A 27,716-nucleotide genomic window follows, 5' to 3' on the forward strand; every position below is an offset into this window, starting at 1 on the left:
TTCTATTAGAAGAATCGAAATTGCGATGTATTCAATCGCTTGAATTATCAGTAGCTACTCAAATTAAAATTTGCAACTCTTCTTGCAAGTGGTGCTGTGGCTGCGTTGGTAGACGCGGCGCCTGGAATCAGTTAGTCCCTGGAGTCGAGCCCGGTGGAGAAATATTATTTTTTATTGTTTTATTTTATAATTATGAACTGGCGGTCGTTATTATTAATTATGTCGATTTTTATTTGTTTTTTAATACTCCATACAACCTACGGAAAATATTTAAAAACGCAGATAGGACTGGGATCTGAGTATCTCCTAATCGGGCACTAACTAGAGCTTTCTTACTTGTTATAATTTATTTTTTATATATTGTTGATACCGGCTTGTATTTTTACTAAGCTGACAATTACTCCAATCGAATATGTAGATCATACGCCGAAAATTTCATTATATTCCATAAGGTAAAACAGAAGTTATTAAACCAAACGTTTGGCCAATTTTATATATAATATTATTAGCCGAATCGGGCCTGTTTTCAACATATTTAAAACAATTAATCATCTACTTTTCTTTGTCTCATGGATATGGAGTAATAAAAAAAATCGTGTCCTAACTGTACTGTACCTGTATTCAATTTTATAGGTTATTTTACAGTTCCCACCCTTTAGAGTGTTAGAGAGCGCTCAAAACAGTATATATATTAGTGAGGGTGCAAGAAATATACAAAAACCAGAACGGGCTCTAAACATGCTACCAGGTGCCCTGTATCCACTTATAGAGATTAATTATGCTGAATAGGATTGATTTGCTTTTATTTATTTTGTATACTTGATGCCCTCAGAGATTAAAAAAGAGTAATAATATCTTACAGATATTTTATAGCCATTTTAAAACTCTAGCAATTACCTGCTAGGTTAGTGGAAATATGAAACTGATGAAGAATGTGGCAAATACGAAAAAAATACAAGGCTCCTAACAAACGACCCATTTAAAGCAGGGTATACGAATAGGGGTTGATATAGGGTTGTATCCGAAGCTTTTGTCCCTTCGCAAATGGACGGTGGTCGATGTCAGTTCGTTGTTTGTCGGCTCTGTCCACGAACAGGTATACAAGTATATATATATGTATATATTATATATATATACATAAAGTAGTATGTTAAGCGTTTCGGCTGACGCGTGTTAGTAAGTAGAGCAGTGGCGTCCTCAAAAGGGTATATTCATTAGTTGCCCGTTCGGAAAAAAATACGCTGGGTCACTGAACTTTTCTGACCACTTGCGTGTAACCAAGAGTGTACCTGTCCACCCGTTTACACAACACATTAAGCCCTCCTATATGACCAATTTTCCCAGCTAGGAATCTTACTCAATATATATATATATATATATATATATACATACATGTATATACATACATACAGATATATATATATATATATATATATATATATATATATATATATATATATATATATATATATATACAACTAGGGGTAGCAATAACCCGCTGACCAGAGAGGCAGAAGGGTATACAGGTGTATTCGAACTGGTCGAACTGCAGTGTAATTCAAACCGCTCGTCTGAAACAGTAAAGTCGAAGTTCTCTAATATAAATAATATCATTAACCTAAACTAGAGCAAGGAGTAAAATGTCAAATTGAGTGAATGTCAAAAAGTTTTATTAAGTAATATATACCTGCGTACATAGTGTAAAATTGTGTTTCTGTATATAAGACTACTAAAACATCTCAAACTATCTGTACAATGTATGTAATACATTTTAAGTAAAACCCTGTATTGAGTACAAAAAGTTAAAAGTTGTTACCTACGAATAAATAATTTAAGTCTGTTGTTTCTTAAATGAACTATCTTACTTAATTGTTAAACAATATAAATGACCATCTGAATGACTCATAACAGTTTGACTTGTGAAATACATAAATCTGAAACATATTAGAGCACAAAATGCTTACAACTCAACTCATTTGTAAAGTGATCAATAAGCAATAATCAAAAAATAATTGTACTGAGAAGGCTGTCCAAATTAATATCGCATACTCGAATAGTCGGTATAACATATTATTGAAAAAATTATAAGGCAATTTTTGTAATTGAATTACATATATAGCTTTTGGGCATAAAAATATAATTCGAAGTCAGAGTTTTTGCGACTCTAAGTATGAAAATAATTACTAAACAGATATTTACGTATATTTTCATGGCAATTTCCCATTTTTGTTTTAAATTTATGTTCGGCTCATACTACTCTCAATTGTCAAAGTAGATTAAATAGACGTTGTTACAACTATTTTATTCAACATTGTGATATTTAATTATTTTTTGTTTCGTTATTTACACATTGACAATTCTAAAACTATATTGTGGCCAAATATATAAGTTTTGTATAGTCCAATTTAGTTAATTTTTTTTAAGAAGCACAATGTTGCCTAATTTAACAACGTTGAATCCAAATACATAATATTATCGTTAACATAGGTGTGCATACATATGTATGGCAGAGTTCCCTGAAAGTTTAATAGTCATCTTTCAAAATGGCGTCCACATACTTTTTCGCATTCGGCGCCCAATCAGTCGCAATTACTATGCTACCCTTTGGCGGTATCGACGCATCGTTTGTCTCGCCAGCCAATCACGTCATCAGCTTTCGATGGTCTCTGGACTCCAAAAAAGAGCCAATGGGAGCATTAGTCAAGCGCCGACGAACAGATAACCAGTATCCAACGCGCACACACACATTCATACGTTTACAAAGTTGTTCACTGTGTGCCACTTCGGTTCATCCCTCAGGAGCATAGTCTGAAGAAAAGAGCAAAAACAGGAATTGTTCATTCCACTGTGTTACATGTAATAAAAACTGCTATGAACGTCGTCAGAATTCAAAGTAAAAGGTAGTGTTATAGTTTTTGGAGGCTTCGCGTGGATAAATAAGTTATAAATATTTAAAATTGATAATCAGAGATGTTCTCATAATTTTCGTTCAAATTAAACTTGAATTTTTGCTCATTTACCTTTTTATCAAATTTAGGAGTCTTGATTTCTCCAAAATGTAAAACAGCTTCAAAAATGAAGAAATAATAAATCTTTAATAAAATCGATTTGAAGGAAAAAACAGCGCAAGTCATTAAGCCATTTTCCACAATTTCAGCTAGAGTTTTTCTAAGTGGTATCATAAACGTTAATAAGTAACTCTAAAAAGATCAGTTATTTAGTGAATCAGTCAGGATATAGAGATTATGGAGTGCTTATTAGAATAAGAATAAATGAAGTGTACTCCAGCTATCGTCAACTTAGTTATTAAACATTATTTGACAGACACATAAGGAAACATGATTAGCTCAACAAATAAACTTAGAGGAAATGATGAGCAAATCTCTGGGTACTTGCGTATCGTTAAATCTCCCGAAATAGATGATTCTGACGAGGAGCGTGAGCTAACAAATTTAAATTGGTTACTACGTAATCAAAATCTGACGTGGTCAAAAACAATTGATGCCAACTCTGAGGATGATATCAATATCCAAACTGGACACCGGTACCTGGATACTGAGGTCGAACGTATCAATATCCAAAAAAAACTAAAGCCGTCAGAACAAGGCTCTTCGAAGAATACGGCAAATAAATCCCTTATCCGAAACGTTATGAGCTACCCCGACTCCGGAAAACTAAACTCAACATCAGCCCTGCTAAAACGTCCAACTCCAGCGGAAAGATACGATATTTTCATTAACAAAATTAAACGGTAAGAATCGAGTTATTTTAACACACTATTGTAACAGTCATTTACCATTACAGCGATTTGGTAGAGTATGAAAAGTCGGCCAACAAATATAAGACAGATGTAACACATAAGCCGCCGTTTAATTACTCTAATATAATTGGGATGGCTATGCTCGAAAATGGACGTGTTACACTTCAACAAATTTGTGCATGGATTGAGTCGAAATTCGCATTCTTTCGAGTTCGTAAAAAATGGAATGTGAGTCATAACCTAAACGTATTAACAATGGCAATTAATTTTTGGTATAATATTTTGTTTTCAATTATTATATAGCAGCCAAACGAGGTGTAGGTCGGATTATTTTATTGATCAGGACGATTAGCTGAGTCTATCTTCTTTTCTTCAATTTATAATATATATTCTTAAGTACCATACCATATTGTAGATAAATATTGACCATAAATGCTAGAGACTTTAATTTAATATGTATGCTCACAAGAGTGAAGCACATATAGATTATGAATATAAACAAGTAACAAAGCTCTAGTCGGGGTGCTCGACTAGCAGATACCCTCATCCCAGTCCTATTTGCGTTTTTTAATATTTTCCGTAGTTTCTATCAAGTATTCAAAATAAAAAAACCAGTAAGAAAGCTCAAGTCGGGGCTCCCGACTAGGAGATACCCTGATCCCAGTCCCACCTGCGTTTTTTATACCCTGATCCCATTGAAAATGGGAAATCAGTGTATAATGGTTATGTGCAAATATATGTAACAGGCAGAAGGAGGCGTGGCAGACCCCATAAAGTATATATATTCTTGATCAGGACGACAAGCCGAGTCGATTGAGCCCTGTCCGTCTGTCTGTCTGTCCGTCCGTCCGTCTGGCCATCTGCCCGTATGTGTGAACGCGTGGATCTCAGCATCTATAAGAGCTAGAGACTTGCAATTTTTTGTAGGTCCGTGTATAGCACGCGCATATCGAGTTTGTTTCAAATATTCGATAACTATTCGCAATTAATTGTTATCGAATAAAAGCATGATTGAAATGCAGTTCATAAATTATATCTCGGGCGTCTTAAGGGCTAGAGCCACCGCCACTTTATAACCCCCGGGACTAACTGCTAACGGATGCCTTCTCTACCAACGCAGCCACTGCACTGCTCTTGTAAGAAGTTGCAAATTTGAAGTTAAGTAGCAGCTAATAATTCAGAACAATTCAATCGCAATTTCGATTGTTCGAAAAGAAAACAATAGACGCATTTGAATGTATGCGTACACACGCATAGGAAAAATACGTGCGCGTGGCGCTGCTGACATGTGCTTTTGAAAATTGGGCAAACGTTTTGTTTAATAACTTCCGTTTTAGTTATTGGATTTTAATTAAATTTTCAGCATATGATCTACATATTCTATTTGCTTGGTAAAGATGTAAACGCCTTCACATAATGGCCCTTTTTCCAACCGAACTTAAATTTAAAGAATTTGGGGAAATTTGGAGCCGGTAACCGAAATACAACAAAAATCAAAATTTCATAAAATATACATAAAACTAAATATACACAGACGGACAGGGCTCAATCGACTCGGCTTGTCGTCTTGATCAAGAGTATATACTTTATGTTTGATTTCCCGTTTTCAATGGGGTATAAAAACAAAAAGATTTCTCTGCTCGCATAAAAATTGGCTAATCCCAACTAATGTAATAAATGATGATTCAATCGCAATTTCGACTTATCGAATAGAAAAGAATTGAATATATGTGTTCACATGTACAGGAAAAATGCGTATATTTGGCGCTGCTTATCACGTGCTTGTGCTAATTAGCCAAACGTTTCAGCAAATGATCTACATATTCTATTGGAGTACTTGTCGGCCTAGTAAAATAGCGAACTCCTTCACAAATTGGCCCTATTTCCACTTGAGCTTAATGCCGGCCACTTGAACCGGGCTCCAAAATATAATAAAAATTAAAGTTTTGTAATATATATGTTGCAGCGTCACTCATATTATTATTGTTCGGCATTGCTCTAGCGCAGCGAGTTTCGATTACACTTAGATATCAAATACAACTAAACTCTGTCAGTCTCTTATTCCTTGTGCCTTCCATCGAACCACACTCGGCGACAGCTTCTGTGGCTGTCGCCTCGCTAAAACGGGACTTAACCAAACTACAAAACACAGGCAACTAATCACATAATGTTGCAATTGTGTTTCTACGAAAATGCTCGAAGACGCACCAAGGCATATGTAGTGTGACCTTCAAACATATTACCAGCACGCACCAGCAAGGCGCCTGTACATTTCGACTACCTACTCTCCGACATATGTATACAAAAAACTAAATATAAAATTTGGAGACTAGAACTTAAGCCTTACAATATTAATTAATAATCGATAACAATAAAACGAGAATAGTTATCGATTGTGCTAAGATCGACGCGTTCACACAAACGAACAGACGGGTAGATGGACGGATGCCACTGTATCAGGCGGGGGTGCCCACGAGTATATATGTATATTATGTATATAATTGTGAGTTAGTTACTAACAATATTTTCTATAAATGTTTTTTACTTTAGAATTCCATTAGGCACAATCTGTCACTGCATCATTGCTTTCGAAATCGTAAACGTGAGGAAAAAGGCAAAGGAGGTTATTGGGAATTAGGAGTGGATCCTAAGAAATGTAATAGAAAACGCATACGTAATCGCAAATCAACCAATTCAAAGTCAAACCAATCTTCGCAAGAGGCTAAAGCCCATCAAAGTCTATTGGCAAAATATCAGAATGCCAATTCGATAAATGACGAGTGCTCTCGAGACAATTTTCCAAATTTGTCGTCATTATATATGCAGAATGAAAAGCCACACTTATCTAGTCCTGACAATAGCATTGCTGTGCATGACGTGCAATTGGATTCCTTGACCTTAACTGAAGTAGAAGTTGGCCTAGGTGATGGTCTGACTTTACCAAATGGTCCACACGATAGTGACCCAACATTTCTATACCCAGATACATCTTTCCAATCTTCTACAAACAACGAAGCCCTTCATCTGGAGCAGCAATATGAACTGGGCACCATTATAATTAGCACAACGGGCATCATCGATGACCCTTCTTGCCTAAATAGTATAATCAGCAATAAGTTCGGTTGCTCTAATATGGTAAGATGCCAATTTTGAATGGTGCAAGCTTAATATTATTAATAATAATCTCATTTTAATTGCTAATATGATACAATTATTATTTATATTATTAATGTTTGCTTTAGATCTATACTGAGGATGAGATTCCAACAGCTAGTGAGAATATTATCATATCGTCACATAAAATGGATTCCAATAAAGAAACTAATCTGGCATTGATAACACCGATCCCCTCCAATACTGAGATCCCGAGCAGCTTTACCATTAATTGCGACTACCCTAACTTTCGACCATACATGGACTGCATTGATGAGCCGTATAATTATCTACATAGCAATGAGTTAAATCGCAATGAAGATATTTTAGATAACCTTCTTGACGTCTGTGTTAGAGATTATTGAATATCGCCAAATAAAACTGTAAACTTCAATGTATAATGCAGCGCTCAATTGATTTCATTTCACTTATTAATTAGTTAGTTGCAATAGTTGGATGTGTGCAAGTTAACACATCCCACTAGCAACTAGCTTAACATATGAACCTTTTGGTATTTCAGATTCTAGATAGTCACAGCCGTCAGTGCTCTGACATATAAAATAAAAATATGAACTTATGTCTGATCCGAACAATAAAACGGAACAGAACTTAAAATTCGTTTGTCTTTATTCTGAAATACAAAACAAGTAAAGGCTATTATCCTGAACATATATAGGAAAAATGCGTAAGCTTGGCATTGCTTGCCACGTGCTATTTCAAAGTGGCCAAACGTTTTGTTTAATAACTTATGTTTTAGTTATTGGATTTTAATTAAATTTTCAGCATATGATCTACATATTCTATTTGCTTGGTAGAGATGTAAACGCCTTCACATAATCGCCCTATTTCCAACTGAACTTAAAATTAAAGAATTTGGAAATTTTGGAAATTTGGAACCGGAATCCAAAATATAAAAAAAATCCAAATTGTACAAAAGATACAAACTAAATACAAAATGAGGTGGTTCTAGCTCTTAAGCCGTACATATATTTATATACTCGTGCTATACACGAACCTAGCTATTATAGATGCTGAGATCGACGCGTTCACACATACAGACAGACGGACAGGGTTCAATCAACTCGGCTTGTCGTCCCGATGAAGAATATGCTATGATATTAAAATGCACAGATTAAGTAAATAAATCATATAAATGTCTAAGAAACATGTAGAAATTTTACTATAAACTATATAAAATGTACTCTGCGGGCATATGAAATTCTAATAATTTTTTCGCTTTAATTAATCAATTACAAAAAACACAGGCAAACGCACGTGCACATGCACGCGCCTACATCTTACAGCTTACAGCTACTCACCTTGGTCTGCAGCATGCGCTTCGCTATTGGATTTTGATTGTTAAATAATTTTAAGTCTCCATCTTTTGTGGTATTCAATCCACACTTAAAAACGAAATCAATCATTAATTATATTATCGATATTGAAATGGAATGAGTTATCGAAATTACAAGATCGTGCTGCGTATACATGAATATATTAGATATATTTTATATTTATATATATATTTATATGATATATTGAAGATTGCAAGTCTTTGGCTTTTTGGTTTACGTGATCCATATAGAAGTTACGTTTATATATGTCGTGTCATCGCCTGTTCAAGTATTTGGATCAGCAACGGTGGCGTTGCTGTGTTATAGTTTCTCTTTTGGTATCATTTTTGTAGCTAGACAAAGAACCGTTACGGCGCTGCGGCAAAGAAGTTGTCGCCGAGCGTAGTTCGGTTCGAGGTAGAGAAATGAAAAAGAGCGAGAGTCCGTCTTAATTTGAGTTGCCTATCAACGCATCGAAATTTACTGCGTTTCTGAAATGGAAAATGACCGTTTGTTAACATCAGAAATGGGATCGGCACCACATCCTGCATTCTCAGAGGATCAGTGGCTCATAATTTTACAAATGCAAAACCAAAATCTGCTGGAGCTTGTAAAAACTGTGCAAGCGCAAACACGTGAACAACAGCAGACTCGTGCCGTCACTTTGCCGAAATTTTTTTCTGATACTGCAGGTGTAGATGCCTCGAAGTGGTGTATAATAGCTGGCATTATATTAACGGAGCAGTCCCTAGAAGGAAGCAAGCTGATCATGGCGCTAAGTGAAGCTATAGAGGGCAGTGCTTCACATTGGCATACCCAAATTTCATATCCCGGCATTAAGTGGAATGAAAACTGGGAGATGCCATCGGAAATGTTTTTTAAATTTGCTAAACGGCGAGTGCCTTTCGGTTAATGATAGCCAACTTTAACTTCGAATTGGCAAAACAAAGACATTGAAGAAATTGCCCATTCAATTGTGCTCGCGCATTTAACTAATGTGGATAGCCGCTTACAACGAGTTGTTTTTGCGTCAAAAGTTCAAATCAGAAGTGATTTGCAATCCGAACTAGGTGCATTCACCTTTCAAAAACATAGAAATGACTACTGCGATGACGAATCTGAACCTGGACCTGACGCCAAGAAGAGTAAGTTAGCTGGTAAGCATCTTAATAGCATTGTCATGTTAAAAGGCATAGGCGATTCTGGCATATAAGCTATGTAATCTGTCCTGTCCAGGGGTCCTCGTTAGATGATACTGTTGGCCAGATCCTGAGTGGTTAGATGCTTAGGTTGATTAGGGGGAATACAATTAGGTATTTAGATTACTGGCCTTGTGACTCAGCAATGTAATAATTAAAACATCAAATGTCGTACAAAACTGAACTAATAAACTATGGCCTAAACTAAAGATCATTGTCATGAGCTGCAAAGCTACAGTCGGCAAGCCGCGACATAGTCAAGTACCGCGTTACGGCTGCCGATCGTTGCGGTCGGGGGACTAAATTTATCTGCCATCGAAATAGGTCGGTAGCAAATGGCAATGTTTGAAAGAAATGCTTATTCAATACCTTAAGACAATTTTTATGTGTTAACTTATATAGCACACCTTACAAATATTAAGCCAGGTTATTATAAACGAGAACGCACTTAAAATATTATTTCATGTAGTGCAATTTGAAAACCGACATTGTTATTGGTTGCGAAATTCTAAGATCCCTGAAGAAAAGGACATTGTTCGAGAAAAGTTAAGTGAGTCACTTAAACGTAATATCATTCGACCCAGCTGTTCAGCTTTTGCCAAAAATAATGGAAAAACACGCTGCTTGACAGTTGTGCCCCGAATTTTCAGATGGTTAGTTAATCAAGTACATGGGGCAATCATGCACCTTGATTGGAAAAAAGAAAACACTTGACAAGACTTACCAATTTTATTGGTTTGAGAAAATGAACAAATGTGTCCGTAAATTTGTTAACAATTGTATAATCTGTAGGACAGCAAAGTGACATTCTGGTTCTTTCTTATTCCGTGTATCAACGCACATTATAGCTGACCAGGGTAGATGTTTTGAAACTATATAAATATTGTCATGAGGACATAAGATAACTTCCAGAGGGAAATGTACCCTATGAGCTGGAAATTGATAATGAGGTTCCAGGCTCGTCAAATGGTCTGGTGGAAGCTGAATTTAAGCCGTCTAGGTGGGACGATGATGAGCCGTCCAGGTGGGACGATGATGAGCCGACCAGGTGGGACGATGATGAGCCGTCCAGGTGATCATGAGCCGTCCAAGTGAGACGATGATTGCTTTTCTGAGTGAAATGATGACTTGAGTTTTGAATTTTGGTCAAACGAAATGTAAAATCGGCATATCGGCATATTGGCATATTTGGTGAAAACGATTATGCTTTATTTTAGTAGCCAGCATAAGTGAATTACTTGAGTTGAGCTGTACTAAAGAAGATATGTTCTCATATGGTTTTGTTGAGAAACTTTAGCAGTTGTATGAAGGAGGAGTTGAATGGAATGAATAATCAAAGGTTGAGTACACGAGGACGTGTAAATGTCAGGATGGCCGTGTCGTATCATCGCTTGTTCAAGTATTTGGATCAGCTTTGCTGTGTTATAGTTTAGCTTTTGATAGCAATTTTGCAGCTAGACAAATAACCGTTAAAGCACGGCGACGAAGAAGTTGTGGTTTCGCAATAATCAGAAATATAGAATCATCTTTAATGATGATCCTTTGGTAGCGTTTTTGAAGCTAGACAATGAACCGTAACGGCGCGGCTGCAAAGAAGTTGTCGCAGAGTGTAGCTCGGTTCGAGGTAGAGAAATGAAAAAGAGCGAGAGTCAGTCTTAATTTGAGTTGCCTTCCTAACGCATAGAAATTCACTGCGCTTTCAAAAAGGCAAATGACCGTTCGTTAACATACATAAGATCTACTCATAAATATCAGATATACTTATACATTTCATATCTTATAAACCCAAAGACAAATAACAAAGTCATTTCAAAAATTACAAAAAATTTTATTATTCTTAATAAATTAAAGAACTAAAAATGTACTTGTATCTTTTATATGTTTTATAAATATTCAAACACTTGTGTGGTATTCCTAAATTTTGTAATTGAACTAAATGACTCAGATGCATCTTTGCATCAATATTTAATACTGCTAAAAATTCAGATTGATAAAAAAGGCAAAAGCAAATAACATTGGAATTAATCTTAGTTTTAGGGGTGAAATTTGAAAAATATCAGTATCAACATTAAAGTGTGCGAGGTAGGCTTTCTTATTAATTAACTTTAAAAAAAAAAACAAATATAATTATAAATATATACATATATCTATATTGAATATATAAGTAAATATATTTTGCGGTTCAAATAAGGAAAACATTTAAAAGGAAGATCGACGCGATCCCGCAGACTATGTATATTTCGAAACCCAGAGAAAAAATATTAGCACTGCAGTCTAGTGACAAGAACGTTTTCGTATAGTAGAAATGTTAATGTTAATGTATATATATGCCTACATACATACATACATACAAACACACACACACATATATATATATATATATATATATATATATATATATATATATATATATATATATATATATATATATATATATATATACATATATATATATATGAAAGTGTGTGTGTGTATGTATGTATGTAGGTATATATATTTTGGTATCTGCCAATTGTATTGCTAGTCATTTCTAAAAGGTTAACAATTGTTTTATGAGCATGCGAATTCGGAAACGTGCCTATTGCTCCATGTTGATATCTTAAGCTTATCACTGTGCTCCTCATCTAAAATGTTAACAATTGTTTTATGAGCATGCGCACTCGGAAACTTGCATATTGCTCCATGTTGATATCTTAAGTTTATCACTGTGCTCCTCATCCACGTGCAATATCTCCAGTTCCGTGAGCTTCGATGGGGCACAACAAGGTCGGGGTACACGATTATGATCCTGTTGCCATATGAGGCTTTGGAGTAATGCGTGGTGATGGGCGGGATTGTGTCTGGGAGGACAACGACCAAGGCAATAACCAGCATCGAAAATTTTTGGCTGTATAATAAACTCGAATCCTTTAATGTCCTTAAAGGCCACATTCAATTGATGACGGCAGCAACGTTGATGCGGTTTGTAGCAGCTATTGGGCCACATTTTAGACTTATTTGGATTACGATGATGATAATTGCTGTGATTAAACGATTGTATACCCTTTTCACGATGGGTACGACCTATGTGCCCAATAATATTCAAAACTGGTGACAGGTGAAATCGATCATCATCCTCATCATTTTTCTGATCTAATCGTGAGCTGGAAACACCGCTGAGTATGCGAGCGCCAATGCGGCGACATTTATCACATTGAATCTCTATGCCAAGGTTCTCGCGGCTTTTGTTTAACCATCCACGCACCGCATCGGTTACATCGAATTCCAGCCACTGGCTGCGGGTTTCATCATCACCCATTGAATTCTCAAACTCGATTTGACGTGCATCCAACTGCTTGCGTTTCTGCATTGGAAGCAACTGATAAACGCTCAGTTTTAATATGTGACTACGATTTTTGGGTCTACGAATTTGTTGGTGATTTGCGGGAATTGTGCTATCCGTACTGCAATTCCCTTTGTGATTCATCGAATTATTATATTTTTTTTTAACTCCTTGCTCTATTCGTGTTCTATGACGATGTGATTGTGCTGCCAATGCTGGATTGTACAACATCATTAGCCTCACATTTGCCTCATCTAGTTTCTTGTAGTGAAATTTATCAGCTTCGTTAATGGCTAATGGAAAATGTAAGAGAATATTTGTCTTATCGCTAAAAGATTTTTTGGATTCTCGGTTCCCTCTTTTCGTTCCTCTTGGTGTCCGACGTTCACGTTGACGGCCGAATCGATTTTCTGTTATATCGCTAAAACTATTTGTTACAATGGTTAAAATACGAAGTGTTGTTGAGGGTGGATCTCCGCCTGAAGAATAAGGGTTGCCGTCCTTGCCGCTTCCAACTCCCCGATTATTTCTTACACGCTCTAAATATTGTAAGTATTTGCTTGAATATTCTAATTGGCTAATGTTTGCCTGTAATTAAGATAATGTAAAAATATGATTAACCGGCAAATATTATATTTATTATATTTTAATTATCTATAGGGACAAGAATTTACTCAATGAATTTATTCAAAGGAAGTATCCAAGAAAATTGTTTATCTTGAAAAAATGAGAAAAGAGAAGAGAAAAAAGCGAATTTCGGGGAATAGAAGCGAAGACTTCGAAAATACGAAGATTATCATCTAAAGCTAAGGCAGCAAATTTCAGGGAATATTCTATATAAGTATATAATACATCTATTTTTTTTTTAAATGCTGTTTTTATTTGCAATCTGTCTTATACTAGACAATAAAAAAATTTGTTATATATAATATATAATAAAATTTTTTTCGTAATGTGATCATTTTACCTTTTTCATGTCTGGCAATTTCTTTAATCCAAGTCCGTTCATAATTAGTTCCGTTACCTTCTGTGTATTTATAATTCTATTATGTGTTTGATGATATTTTTTGTGCTTCTCAAACACATCTAATTTTTGACTGCCAGTTTCATGTTTGCGTTTAGTTTTAGGTGGTTGCGACTTATGTGGAGTTGAATCAATACTTCGTTTAGGGCGTATATTATTGGAACCGGAACCGGAGTCGGTACCGGAACTTGGCTTTGTCCCGTGTAATATGGTGTGCGCTTTTGAATGTAGGTTTGCTTTGTTTTTACTATACAATTGACTTAGAGTTATTATCAGACTATATTCATTTAAGCTGTGATTAGATGGATAAATGAGGCTGATGCCTTTTGTTATGCTATGGCTATGGCTATTCATGATATCATTTTGGTTATCATTTTTATTATAGTTATTATGGTTTGTGTAGTTGTTGAACATTAGTTTGAAATTCCATTTATTTTGGCAATTGCTTTTTGCTTTTGGCCCTTTCTGTCCATAGTGCATATAGGTGGAGCTGGCCCAAAATAACCTTGATTCTGATGAAATAGTTGGGATTGGCTTAACATCTTCGCCAGTAGCTTCCTGTATTAATGTATTACAGGTGAGTAACAATGGTAACAACAAAATAAACACAAAACAAAATTGCGTTAATTTTTGCAATATTGAATATAAGCGCCGACGTTGTACCGATCCTTTCGCTTCTTTTCGAATTCGCTTCGCATCATTGTGATAGCAATAACAAACATCGCAAAAAGGTAATACACTGTAGCTGTATTTGACATAAAAAATATTTTGCCTCCAACTACCGCGTAACTTCTTTCCGTTCTCGTTATATTCGAAAAAGTTATTTTTTTGTACGTTGGCTTTATTCGTTGCTATTTTAATATCATTCCAGTTGAAAATACTTTGGAATGTAGCTGCAAAGTATTCAGATTCGATACGTATTTTCATTTTTATACCACATGGCCTCTATAGATCGCAAGATGACACAGAAATAACTTGAACTAACTATCAGGGTGTGTTGTTCGATGTCTCGATCTTTAAGGGGATTTTCTCACACTCTTAACTTATTTGCATGCTCATTTTAAACCCAGCAAGCTATCCATCTTTAACACGCATACATATGTGTGTGCGTATGTTGAAATTCGAATAGTACTGATTTGTGTGATGAGATTAAATTAAATTAACACAAAATACTGTTTAGCTTTATGTTATAAACTTTAGTGTATAGTTAAAAATCACAGTTTCATTTCTGAGGCTGCTTATAAACAATATGCCGAATATTATATTTATATTTTTTATTTAACATCCGCGATCAACAGCCGTGCCGTATTCATTGATTTTAATATACAGCGAGTACAGACGAAAACCTGTTCGTTCAGCACTTCACATGCGACTAAAATACCAGAAAGAAAATGCTTACTCAACAGCCAACCACAATATAAGCAATCTCTTGCTTATACCCACATACGCACACACCCACCTAATTGATATGTTAACAGTGCGTGCCATATGATTAGAGACACTGTTATAAATACACACTTTATTTACTTAATAATGGCAAAGTTGTTTGTATTAATTTGTTTCACTTTAATTAAATATTATATAAAATATATATAGTTTTTTTCTGCATTTTTATTTATTTATTTATTTTTTTTTTTTGCAATATGCTGGCAGTAGTATAATGCTTTACTTCATTAGCATTAAAAAATACTGAAAAAATTAGCAATTATAAAAAATTATTTAAAAAATTATTTTAAATTATTATTATGTTCAAATATTACAAAAATCAGCCATATTCATTTTACTCTATAAAAATATTGAAGCATCTCCATATAAATGTGGTGAAAACTACCCCCACGCATCCACTGAATCAATAGATTTGATTTGAATAGTTTTTTTTTGATAAATGCCAGAACAAAGTACCGCTGAAGTAGGATAACAGTCTTTTGGACATTCGTTTGTACCACGGGCGGCAATCGTGATCTACAGATGCGCTTAGTACAGAGCGAGCAACCCCATAAAATATGAATAAATCCGTTATCTTAAAACAAACAAAAATGAGAAAAAACAGCTCATATAAATGTGTGTATGCGTGAGCTGGTGCATACTGCATATGTGTATAATTGTATGCATGTGCATTAGTAAGCATGTGCATTGGTGTGTATACCTTTTTATGTTACAACGTTTAGCGCTTTGTGATAAATGAAAGGCATCCAAGCAGCTGCAGTATTTTATTGATAACAAGAAACCTTTAGTCGAGGTGCCCGAATAGGAGATACCCTGACCAAAATCCAATCTGCGTTTAAAAAAAAAAATTGCTTGGCGCTGCTTGCCACGTGCTTTTGCAAATTGGCCATAATAATTGCTTAATAACTTCTGGAGCCGTTATCCAAAATGTGGCAAAACCCCAAATTGTACAAAATATACATTACACGAAATACTATAGCTCTTAAGCCGCTCGAAATATAATTAAAAATCTGCATTTCGATCATGTTTTTAAATGATTACAATGATACGGAAAAATTTATCGATTATTTGAAACTTCATATTAGTGTGCCATATCCCATACCAACTTACACACATACGAAATGGCGGACGGACAGACGGATATTGTTCAACCGACTCACCTTGTCCTGATCAAAAATATATACTTTATGGGATATGCCTGTTACATACATTTGCACAAAACCATTATACCCTGATTTCCCATTTTTAATGGGAACAAGGTATAAAAGCGACTCATCTGTGGAAGTGGATAGAAGAGCGTAAACATTCTTTGTGAGAGATAATTAGTTGCACACATATGTACGTGTATTCATGCATGTATGTATATATAATCTTACAAAAACCTGTGTGTGTAAATACACATACTTATTTACATGCAATGTATGTATGTCTGCTTATGAGATGATTCAGATCTTCATTTAACTATGGCATATGAGGATACAAGTAAACAAAAAGCAATTTTAACAAAAAATTATTTGGAAAAACAATATTATTATAGGTGGGACAACTCAACTAGAATATACTAATCGGTGTAGCTGTTTTAAACATAAGCTTAAACAAGTAAGAGTGCTCTAATCGACATATTCATAACATTCTTATCCTCTTATCCCCACATGCACACGGGCGCGTAAGCGGGCGCTCTGCTTACTACGGATTTTGGGTAGCGCTTGGACTGCAGTATTGCCCATACTATTGTTGAATTACTTTTTTACTAAATGGATTCCTAATCAGACTAATCATAATAATCACATTAATATATGTTTATTTGCTAAAGCGCAAGTCTTCATCTTTTACGGTATTGAAACTGCGATTTAAGAACCAAACCGAAATATCGGTTGTCATCGTTTATAAAACAAAATGCGATAACTTGAATACCACTCCAATTTGTATGATACGTTCCCAGAGACTTGCACTTCAACAAGTACACTCATCTAGATGTCATTATCAGGATCTACAATTTTATCGAGAAAGTCCATGTAGAGCAAAAGCTATTCAACAATTAAATGTTACTAAAAAACCCATACTGCAGCCCTGGCAAAGTCGCGAGCGGTTGTATTTGTGCATATGATTGCAATATCAGGATATCTCCTAGGCGGATACTCTCGACTGGAACACTCTTGCACTTTGTTTTTTAAACTTTTGAAGAAAGCATTAAAAAACATATTTCACGAGAACAGAAAATAATACCGAAGATTTTAAACTTATATAAGCGCGAGTTACGTTAAAAATTTAAAGTCTATGTCTAGAGATCAACTATTCCACAAATTGTGGGAAATTATTTCACATTTTCAATAGATTCAAAATTAAAATAATATTGAATTAAATAATGATTAATTTGTTTAATTAAGTATCAAAGGATTTAATTTCCAAAAACATTTTTGTATTGAGTATCACCACTGCAAATGGTTCATTTTGAATTTCTGTTGCACTGAAAGGATTTTAATCAAACTATTGCAGAAAGTAAATTATAATTAAATTTCAAGCTTATGTTACATTATATGGTTATCTTGAAGAACCTAATAAACTTTATTGAAAATAGAATAGCAATACATTCATTCATAATTACATTGACTTACAAATTAATGATCATTATGTACGCATGGTATCTACAAAATGTATGTACTATTTCGTGTATATATAACTTATCTTTTCTGTATTCATACGTTTCTTTATATAAACAGTAGCCAATAAAAGTAAAGGTAAAAAATACATATACAATTAAAAAATATAAAATTGAATTATATATTGTAGGTTAATTTTCTACTGTAAATTACGAATACTAAACTAAAACTATGTATTTCGCATGGCAGAATTAAACTTAGTTCAGAAAGTATGTAATCGAACACAACTTCAAAGATAAACTTCGGATATTATTCTATAGTAAAAATTATATAGTTTGAAGCTGTTTGCAATTTTACTACAAGTAGGTGGCTAGTCTTATAGATATTAAAAGTCATTCCATATGCATCTTCGCTTCTTAAACTGTACGCATAATTAATACAATATATATCACATTTTCTAAAGTACTAAGCTCTTTATTGAGCCGAATGAAGAGGGCATTATGTGAACTCATTTACAAAACATATTTTAAGTAAGGCCATGAAGGCAAGTTACATAAGAATAAAAAACCCATTAGCTTGCTGTCCAATTAATAATTTTTGGTACATTATTAAATCAATTTAAATGAAGCTCCCTTGAAGAATACGGTAACTGCAATTTCAAATACAATTAAGTTATACAATACTTGTTAATATTAAAAATGATCTGTTTATATACATATGGATCTTAACATTACTGTACTATAAAATATAATTCGAATAAAATAGATTTTTTTCGAAATAAATTTTTGTGCAATAACTAGCAGACTTTACATTTTTAAGATTCTTTTACAATTCAGTCATAGCATATGTCGATGTAATGCATACTATTGTACGTTATAACTAATATGAAATCATACAACACGAAGATGTCAGAGTATAATTAAATTTTTAGATGTACATGTTAGCTCGTCGTACATTTATTTTACTTAATAATAACTCCATGAGAATCCCGGAAATATCTTAAAGAGCTACATTTCATTTATATCTACACGCGTGCTGTTACTTATTTAACTTAGTATGAGACAAATGGTAGATTTTCAATCTGTGGAATTCAAAGCAACCCAATAGACCCATAAAACGGTATAAATAGGCATTTTTGAGAATAAAATGGTGGAATTTAAAAAACGATCAAACTTTTTTTAAGTATTGTAATTTAGTATACATTGTGTTATAAGATATTTGTTGTTTTTTCGCGCTTATTTTGGTTTTCATATATAGAAAAGTAACCAATTTTTTACTTAACTTTTATCAAATACAAATACAATATCCAGTGTATGTATATACATGAAAAATACGGTTAAATTATATAGTGTCATGGGTTGTTTCTGGAGTTGGCACTTGATAGAGTATATTTATATGGTACGTAAATTTTCTCTGCCACAATTTTATTAACTTAAAATTGGGTTGCTTGAAATGATAAAAATCAGGTCGGCAGCGTCATAAATCACATAATAAAACACACATTCTTGTCAGCAGTTTAATGTATCCTCGCCGTCGAGTGTGCAGGCAACACTTTCCAGTTTACTGGACAAATGCATTTTTTTACAATTGGGATCGGTGTCCAGCGCATCCATAATCTAAAAAAAGTTAAATTCTAGCAATATCTTTTTTGAAATTAAATCAATTCTTTTGCAAACCTGCTCTCTGTACTTAGTTATATAAATGTACAACTCTTTTAAAGCAGAAATTGTGTCAAATTCTGCATTCTGTTGAACTGACAATTGCTGCATAGCTGTGCTCATTTCTTGATCACTAATTTGAGGAAGCCTTGCCACGTCTCGATAAAAGTCCTTTACCATCCTTCTATAGTTCGGAATATCCTGTTCAAATAAAACGAATGATAAATAAAGAATACACCATTTTCCAGATAACAAATGTTTTGAGGATAAGTAATTAATTACATTCCCTTTCTACTTTTAAAAGCTTTTTTTTCAAAGACACAAATTATTATTAACTCAACATAATTACCTTGGCAAATAAAAGTTTATTAGATGGTGAATCTTTGCCCAATCTATGTTCCGTTGTTGAACATGCATCCATAAAAGTCTGTGCTATGACACTTAAGCAGAAGTCGACAGAATATGTTTTGTTTACGTCAAATATAAAGTCGGGATTCTTAATAAAATTAACCCAAAATCTAAGTGGCAAACTATTCGATTTCCATGCGTGTAAAATATCTGTATCGGCAATATTATGACGCCTAGCCGCCTCATCGAGCAGATCAAAGAGCCATTTAACTGCAGGCGGCAGCTCTTCATTTACGGTCAATATAATGGAAAAGAAGTCATCAACAAACTTCTGTATAGTACCCTTCGTAGCAAGCAAGCGGGTTAAATACACTTCTGGTATAGTTTTATTAGCTCGTTCGTTCCCAGTTCCAATGCAGTGCGCACTGCCCTGCGCTGGTGTCAATACTCCAGAAATCGCTGAGTTTTTGATATTCATATAGTGATCGGGTATTATTGGCTTAACTAGGTGATAAAGCCTCGGTTGCTGAAGACCCGATTCAATATCGTTGTTGATTATTATATGACTCTGCGAATTATTTATATAATAAACTGCAAAAAAAAAAGAAAACAAAAATATAATGAATTATGACAACTAATATATTGTATAAGCAAGTAAGAGTGATTTAGTCTGGTGTGCACGACTAGAAGGCAAACAACACATTCACATAAGCACATGTTCTGCTTACTGAGCAGCTTGCCCAACGCTAGGCGCGCTTATGGGCTAAAATATATATAAATCAATTATTGAATAAATTTTGTTCTGTTGATGCTCTAAAAAATATATACATTATATCTACGCGCGCTATAAGACGGGTACAATTTCAAGTTTCTATAGCTCCTAAAGGTGGCGGAAACAACACATTCATACGTATTAAAAAACCAGTAAAAAAGCTCTAGTCGGGGTGCCCGCTAAGAGATACCCTGATAACGTCCGATGTGCGTTTTTAATATTTTCCATATTTTGTATCGTTAAAAAAAGCAATTAAAAAGCGACATTACGACCCCAAGATTCGAAACAACACTGCATACGCAACGCAAAAAAACCCTAAATTTTCCTACGCCGAATCTCCCAACACCGATATGATCTACAGATTATAATGGCTTCTTAGAAATGCATATTGGCCGTATTTCCAACTAATATAAATTTAAAGAATTCGGATTTGATTTCCCATTTTCCCATTTCCCTTAAATTTTCATTTTAAATAAGTTCAGGGCATAAAAATACTTACAATTGTGATAGGGAGCCTGCTGTTTACTATAAGGCATATTATAACTCTCATTCTGTCTAGCTATAAGAGACATTACGGCGGACTCTTTGACACCGTAATGGAATAATGTATTCAAGCGCTTCCAGCCGTTAATCGTCTTTGTGGTGAGATCCTCATCTTGGAGGGTTAAATGACCACCGCGACCGTGACGCCACTCAAGGTCCACTTCGTGTACTGATGGCCGCATCGAGAATGGTGTATTTTTGAAAATGGCATCAAGAATCTTTAGTTTGACTTGAGATATGGTATCCCAGTCATTGACGCGACACTGAACCTTCTCGTCCAGGTCGTCCTGTAGTATATGCAAAATGACAACGGAATGTGTGACCTGTTCATGCAATAGACGTTCCTCGGATAGAGAATATCGTGCATCATGCGTTATAGCATCGACAAGACCTTTCTCTACTTGATGCTTAATAGCCTTGAACAACAGGAATAAACTTGATCCGGCATATTCTTTCAGATAGTCGTACATACAAATTGCTAAATAGTTTGTTAACATCTTCTCTACGACACTCTCGGTGCGGCGCAACATCAACTGCGGATGTTTGCTGGCCAATGATTTGTCGATGAGACGCAATAAAAGCGACTTTAAAATCTCCGTGGCATACTCCATTTTGTTCATAAGAACGATCATTAGAAGTGAGGCAACATTTACACGATCGCGTATTGAAAATGAAGATCGTTGCGTCTCCAAAGTTTCAATGAACGTTAAAAGGAAGTACTTATTGCTGACCAACTGCTCGAATTGCATCATAGCCGTATCGTAATTGGTGTGCTGGCCATTGCCTTGAATTTTTGGCGAATTTAATATTGGATGATCCGACACGCCCGGAAAAAAAACTTTCATAATATAATTGACATGATCAAGTGTTGGTATACCACTGCTCTCAAGATCCGCCGTCAGGTCGGTCATGTCAGTTTGGAGTTCCGCAAATGCCTGTTTGCATTCGGATCGCACATTACTCTCCAATGTGATCATTTGGATTTGTATACGTTTATATTCACGTTCCGCTTGGGTTGACTTTCGCCTAAATATTATCAGTACAATTACAAGGATAATAATCAATGCGGCCACAGTCAATATGATGCCTAGCATTGCATGTGAGATCGAATACGGCTTATTCAAATCATATTTTAGATAACCAATTACAAAGCGCAAATTGCGACCAACTTTAACGACAACCAGCGGTAGATCGGCTGACTGATCAATTCCATTTTCATCTGTCGAGGCCGGCTGCTGCTCGGGCGGTATGCATAACAGTTGTGTGAGAGCTAGGCTCGTTATGTTGCACTGCACAGTTCCGATGGTTACATTCACATCATACTCATCGGCCGCCAAATTAAGCAGTTCACCCTCAATGACCAAGCTGTCACCTTTATAAAGTTTGATGCCATCATTCGGGAATGGCAAATATTTTGGATCGTTCAAGTATACAATAGTGCTGCGAATTTCATGAAAATATTTGTTCAAGTCTCGCACTAACTGCACATTGTCCATGACAAAACTAAGCTGCAAATTTAATTGAGTCTCATGTATCTTCACAAAGGCTGTTACATCCATGCTATTGCTAGAAAAGTAGCTGGATACTGTTGAACCTGTTGCATAAATATTGAAACTATCATTGAATAGTACATTGCGCTTTCGCTTACGTTCGAATTTGTGAACCGATTTCATTTCAACAGCATTTTTCAACAATTGAAACTTTAGATTTACGGGCGGTGATGGGCACTCCATTTGGCTGGAATTAATGACAGTGCAAGAAGTTTTGTTTACACGCTCATTATCCAGAAAAACCTCAAGCTCAGGATTTTGTATTGAGTCTAAGTACATGCCATGTACGGTTAAAATACGTCCACCACTAGCAAAGCTGCGCAATGGCTTTATTTGCATTATGCGCGGATCCTGTGTATAGTTGAATATCGAACACGGCGGCGGGGGCATATTGTAATGATATGTTCCATAATAGCTTCTAGAAGTGCTTATCAGCTGCTGCTGCTGTCCCAATTCTGAATTTTTGCAAGTGAATGTGCGATTAGCTCCGTCGACAACCAACCGTAGGGAGCGAATTGGCTCTGGTTGCGTTGCCTCCGATGTTATGCAGGATAGGCGTGAGGATGAAGCTTGTGTTACATTTATGTGACATTCGTATTCATCGAGAAACGCCCGAATGCTTGAGCCAATATTCAGATACTTTCCCAATAGTGATAATTGTGTACCACCTGATTTGGGTCCAACAGTGGGATACAAACCGGTAAGTTGTACATCTTTAAAATGAAATTGAACACTTGATTCCGTAAATCCAGCATCATTGGCCACCTTAATTGGCGCCGACATCTCATGCAATGCTGCTCCCGTACGGCACTCAATCTTAACAGAGATTTGATAATTCACCAGTATACATGGCACTGTTCCAATTGATATTTTTCCTCTAACATCTTCCTCGCGAATACCCAAATTGCTGCCCTCGATTGTAACCAGAGTTCCCCCCTCCACAGGACCCGACAATGGTTTTATGATATCAATCCGGGGTCGTGGACATTCATTTTGCAGCAGAACATTATTTGAAACAGCGTCCACATCGAACCCATGACCATGAATTGTTATTGGTGATCGGCAAGTCTCATTGTAAACACAAGTACTGCCACACCAAGCACATTGGTATTTGGGGTCACGTGTGACACATAAACTGCAATCGGCGTGTTCTCGATGGGAGCCAAGCACATCGCACTTGTACAATATGACCATAGCGGTATCTATATAATGCTGGCGATTCCAAGTTATCTCAACCTTAGCTTCGTATTCGTGAGTATTCGTCTCATAAAAGTACGGCGTCTTTTCGCACACAACAATCTTGTTGGACTCAATGTGAGCTGGTAAAAGCATTTGAGCTGCTTCAATTTGTATCGTACACAAATATCCAGCATGCGCACTTTTTGGCTTTGGCAAATTCTCAATCTCTAAACGTATTTCTTTTGGCACACGCACTGGCAGCAAAATTGGTTGACGATTGCGCTTTAAGTGCGGACACTGACCCTCTCCACTGATCGCATTTTCCATGTTACGACACTGTTCCGATTTGTGTACGCACTTGTTATCAAAAATGCACCAATTGCAACCCCACGAGCTTCGCACACACGACTGACAATTGCCATGATGCGAGCAATCAAAAAATGCAAAGGACCGCGACACAAAATCCTTATTTGTCTCGGAGCTCCGCACGGACAGTGGTACGAGCACATGATCCATATTAGCAGCAATGATTGGTCTTTGATCAATTGGCGGCGTATCACAAGCCAAACCATGCTCAAGTATTTCGGCATCAATTGGCGTCGAATTCCCAAATACACAACGATACTTGGCATTAAATGGTTCCGGCAATGTACGTATAACAAGCTGCACTCGTGTTAATTCCGCAATGGGAATTTTGTCGGGTACAATTGATTCGAAATCAATGCATTGTTGACCACTACCCAGTGAGAGCCAGCGCGAAGCTGACGTATCCCGTTGACATGTCGAACGGACAGTGCAGCGCTTTTCCAAGGAACACCAGCCACAGAATGGGTCCCTTGATTCCAGACAGGCTGAGCAGTTTGAATATACGGAACAATGTTCAATACGCAACTTTGTTATTTTACGCAATGACAAGACGTAAAGAAAATCCTTTTTTGGTGACATCATTGTATTGGGAAGAATACGATTGCCGGCATCTACGACAATTTCCTCATATTCTCCAGGTTTCTGACCAGACAACAGGACTTTTTTTATGGTGCCGGCCTCTGTGCCAAGAAACGCAAGTGAATGCTGGTGATCAGTTGTTGTTGTTGCCGTCACCGAAGTAACCGAAACATTATCAAAATGGAATAACGCATGTGCCAATATTGGGGCAACGCCGCTAATTTTAAGACCCACACTGCAAAAATTATAAATGTTGCCCAAAGAGCCAGCATTTGGGCATTTACCATCATTGATCGTACCAGAGATATAGCCTAGATTGCGATCCTTATTAGTGCCATTGAAGCACATGTGTATATTCTCAATGAACACATCCTCAATATCCTTCAAGCTATAAATGCACATAGCTGACTTATTCTCTGGCTCATCGCTAATCTCTTTTGATGGCGAGAACACAGTCACCAGCACATGATCATCTCGCTTAATGCCCATTTGATGGGCTAACTTTTGGCTTGCGTGCGTTATCTTTGCATCTCGCAATATATTATAATCGATTTGCTCCTCCGTAGCGGTGCACTGAATGGTTATCTCTGTGTAGCTATCATAATTTGGATCTGTAATGCAGATACGTGCCAAACGCGTGACATAGCCTGCCTCTTCAGCCAGATGTGATTTCTTTTGGACAAGCACAAAGTATGCATACTCAGATGAATTGAATCCGTAAACGTAATCAACTAGAAAATGATCACGATATTTCACATCGATGTTAATAATTGACTGCTGTATGGAAAACTCAGCATAATTTAAGTCTTCCAAGCGTCGAGATGATATCGCTGGCACATCGTGCCGATAATCGCCGACGTTAGTAAATGTCGTCCCCACATAGAGTATATCCTCCTCTTTCCAAGAATAACGTGACGGACCCACAAATGCATAAGTGGAGGCATATTCATCATTAGCAGCTAATGGCACTGCCACAAATTGAGGTGCGGAAGGAAATCGCAAAAGATTGTAAATCTCACAGGCACCTGCGAAGAAAAAACCACAAAACACATTTAGAAAAAAAATATTCAAATAATCAAAGCTACAATTCTTATGCATATATTAACAACTATGAGTGCTCTAATCAGGAGTGGACTATGAGATACCTTGATCCACAAACTTGATATATCTATCTATACATATAGCGCCTTGACGACGTCTTACTATCAGAAATTAATTGCTGAATAACTTTTCTTCTAGTCGAACTAGAAATGTTCCAAGTATGCTAATCATCTCCAAATGTATGTATTTGCTAATGCTTATCAATCTTTTTAAACATCAAAATGAAGAAAGAATGTAATGCCACATGTATAAATAAATCTATTTATATTTGATTGTATATCATCACAAATTCATTGTTTTGGGCAGCCTACTTGTGTTACCGTTTGAAAATAACATGTTTTTCTATTTCACAATTGCATGATTAATTCATCTAATTTTAAGAACTGTAAACTAGCCTGAATAATTTAGGAAATGCCATTCTTAAAGTGTTTAAAACTACAACAGGCAACTGTAATTGTAAATAGGAAAAAATAAAAAGTATGTCCATGTTCAAAATAATTCCTTGACTTCTAAAGAAATATACAAAATTTATAATTATATTTTGCTAGATATTAAAATTCAAATTCAAATTCAAATTCAAATTTTAAATATCAAAACATCTAATGTAGTTTTCTATAATTGTATATAATGGCTTAAATATCTTAAACATCTGTTAAACCTATTTAAAATTAACTTAAAATCCAGCAATGTAAAGTATTCTTACAATATTTATATTGTCGCTATGAATAATATATTACAATTTGTATAATTATAAATTTTCGTTAAGATGAATATTTAAAACAAAAAGTTTTTGGTTTAAGAAATTTAGCTCGGTCATCAAATTAAGATTCAAAATAATTATAAAAAAATTTTTCGTACCTTGCCGTATACTACCACAAGAGATGAGGATGCCGTCGTTGTGAGCATAGCTAACTACCAATATCTTATTATAGTTGTTGACCAGCGACGTTTCCACATCCTCCGGACAGCCACCGGCATGGCACTGCGGTGCATCGGGCTTGGGCCCGGTGACAGCCTCCGAGAGAACTCGTAGATTTTCATTTAACTTTAGTATTTTGTTTGTGGCACCCGCATAGAGGACGTCGTGGATATAATCGAAGGTAAGATGAGTGAAATAGTTTTTTGATTGGGTATTTAAACTGCCAACATTTAAACCATTGGCAGCATTTGTACGATTGCCAAAGTTTGCTTCCGTCGATGTTGATGTGGAGATACCAATATCAATTTGTCCACTAGCCACGCCTCCATTGTTAATGGGTGGTAGAACAAACTGGGCGACAATGTCAGTTGAAGAGAATGGCTTCAACAGCGGAGATTCAACATTGCTTAAATCTAGATACGAACGTGATTGCGCGTGTCCATGCTCAACTTTGACGCAATGCACTGCACTACGCATTTGCAAAGTTAAAAAGATAAATGCATTCAACATACAAACGGCGTTATGCTGACGGAAGAATTGTCGCAACATTCTATCTATGGCAAATCCTTTGACCATTAATTTCTATGTATGTAAATTCAAAATGGTGCTTCTTTATAGGAGTGGAGGGGCGGAGCAAGAACGCTGTGCAATTTGAACGATGATACAGCCAGCTTAGCCAATGATTTTTTATCACATTATGAATTACACCATTTGTTGCACTTAGTTGAGAGTTACATTTCGGTTAAACGACTGCAATATTTGTCAAGCAACAAAAAATATCTACCGTATAGTCTTTCAAACACGAACACACATATACATATTGTGGAAAAAAGTGTATACTTTCATAATAAAGCTGTCAAACT

At 35.7% G+C, this 27,716-nt stretch overlaps 3 protein-coding genes across 3 annotated transcripts; 1 reads left to right on the forward strand and 2 right to left on the reverse strand.

The window, feature by feature from the left end:
- Positions 1-1,640: 1,640 nt before the first annotated feature.
- On the forward strand, positions 1,641-7,283 carry LOC111595880 (hepatocyte nuclear factor 3-beta). Its single transcript, XM_023309806.2, has 5 exons — positions 1,641-1,757; positions 3,325-3,751; positions 3,805-3,988; positions 6,311-6,895; positions 7,003-7,283. The coding sequence occupies exons 2-5, from the start codon at positions 3,339-3,341 to the stop codon at positions 7,276-7,278; spliced, it is 1,458 nt and encodes a 485-aa protein (XP_023165574.2). The 5' UTR covers positions 1,641-1,757; positions 3,325-3,338; the 3' UTR covers positions 7,279-7,283.
- Positions 7,284-12,004: 4,721 nt separating this feature from the next.
- LOC111595881 lies at positions 12,005-15,146 on the reverse strand. Its single transcript, XM_023309807.2, has 2 exons — positions 13,736-15,146; positions 12,005-13,356 (listed from the first exon to the last, which is right to left on the reverse strand). Exons 1-2 carry the CDS (start codon positions 14,717-14,719, stop codon positions 12,091-12,093), a joined length of 2,250 nt encoding a protein of 749 aa, XP_023165575.2. The 5' UTR covers positions 14,720-15,146; the 3' UTR covers positions 12,005-12,090.
- Positions 15,147-19,137: 3,991 nt separating this feature from the next.
- LOC111595887 (plexin-B) lies at positions 19,138-27,712 on the reverse strand. The gene is made up of 5 exons (XM_023309815.2): positions 26,793-27,712; positions 21,116-25,858; positions 19,846-20,435; positions 19,515-19,697; positions 19,138-19,454 (listed from the first exon to the last, which is right to left on the reverse strand). The coding sequence occupies exons 1-5, from the start codon at positions 27,427-27,429 to the stop codon at positions 19,347-19,349; spliced, it is 6,261 nt and encodes a 2,086-aa protein (XP_023165583.2). The 5' UTR covers positions 27,430-27,712; the 3' UTR covers positions 19,138-19,346.
- Positions 27,713-27,716: the final 4 nt, after the last annotated feature.

The sequence above is a fragment of the Drosophila hydei genome, unplaced genomic scaffold (assembly GCF_003285905.1).
Source record: "Drosophila hydei strain 15085-1641.00,03,60 unplaced genomic scaffold, DhydRS2 tig00008145-arrow-arrow-pilon, whole genome shotgun sequence".
Lineage (NCBI taxonomy): Eukaryota > Metazoa > Arthropoda > Insecta > Diptera > Drosophilidae > Drosophila > Drosophila hydei.

Bases quoted from the DNA above. Each gene is read 5' to 3' on its own strand.
- LOC111595880 (XM_023309806.2), top strand. From the start codon at position 3,339: ATGATTAGCTCAACAAATAAACTTAGAGGAAATGATGAGCAAATCTCT. The intron at 3,752-3,804 runs GTAAGAATCGAG...TTACCATTACAG, and splicing joins TTCATTAACAAAATTAAACG to CGATTTGGTAGAGTATGAAA. The intron at 3,989-6,310 runs GTGAGTCATAAC...TTTTTACTTTAG, and splicing joins GAGTTCGTAAAAAATGGAAT to AATTCCATTAGGCACAATCT.
- LOC111595881 (XM_023309807.2), bottom strand. From the start codon at position 14,719: ATGAAAATACGTATCGAATCTGAATACTTTGCAGCTACATTCCAAAGT. The intron at 13,357-13,735 runs GTAAAATGATCA...TCTTAATTACAG, and splicing joins AATTGCCAGACATGAAAAAG to GCAAACATTAGCCAATTAGA.
- LOC111595887 (XM_023309815.2), bottom strand. From the start codon at position 27,429: ATGGTCAAAGGATTTGCCATAGATAGAATGTTGCGACAATTCTTCCGT. The intron at 25,859-26,792 runs GTACGAAAAATT...TTTTCTTCGCAG, and splicing joins TTGTGGTAGTATACGGCAAG to GTGCCTGTGAGATTTACAAT. The intron at 19,455-19,514 runs GTTTGCAAAAGA...AACTTTTTTTAG, and splicing joins TAACTAAGTACAGAGAGCAG to ATTATGGATGCGCTGGACAC.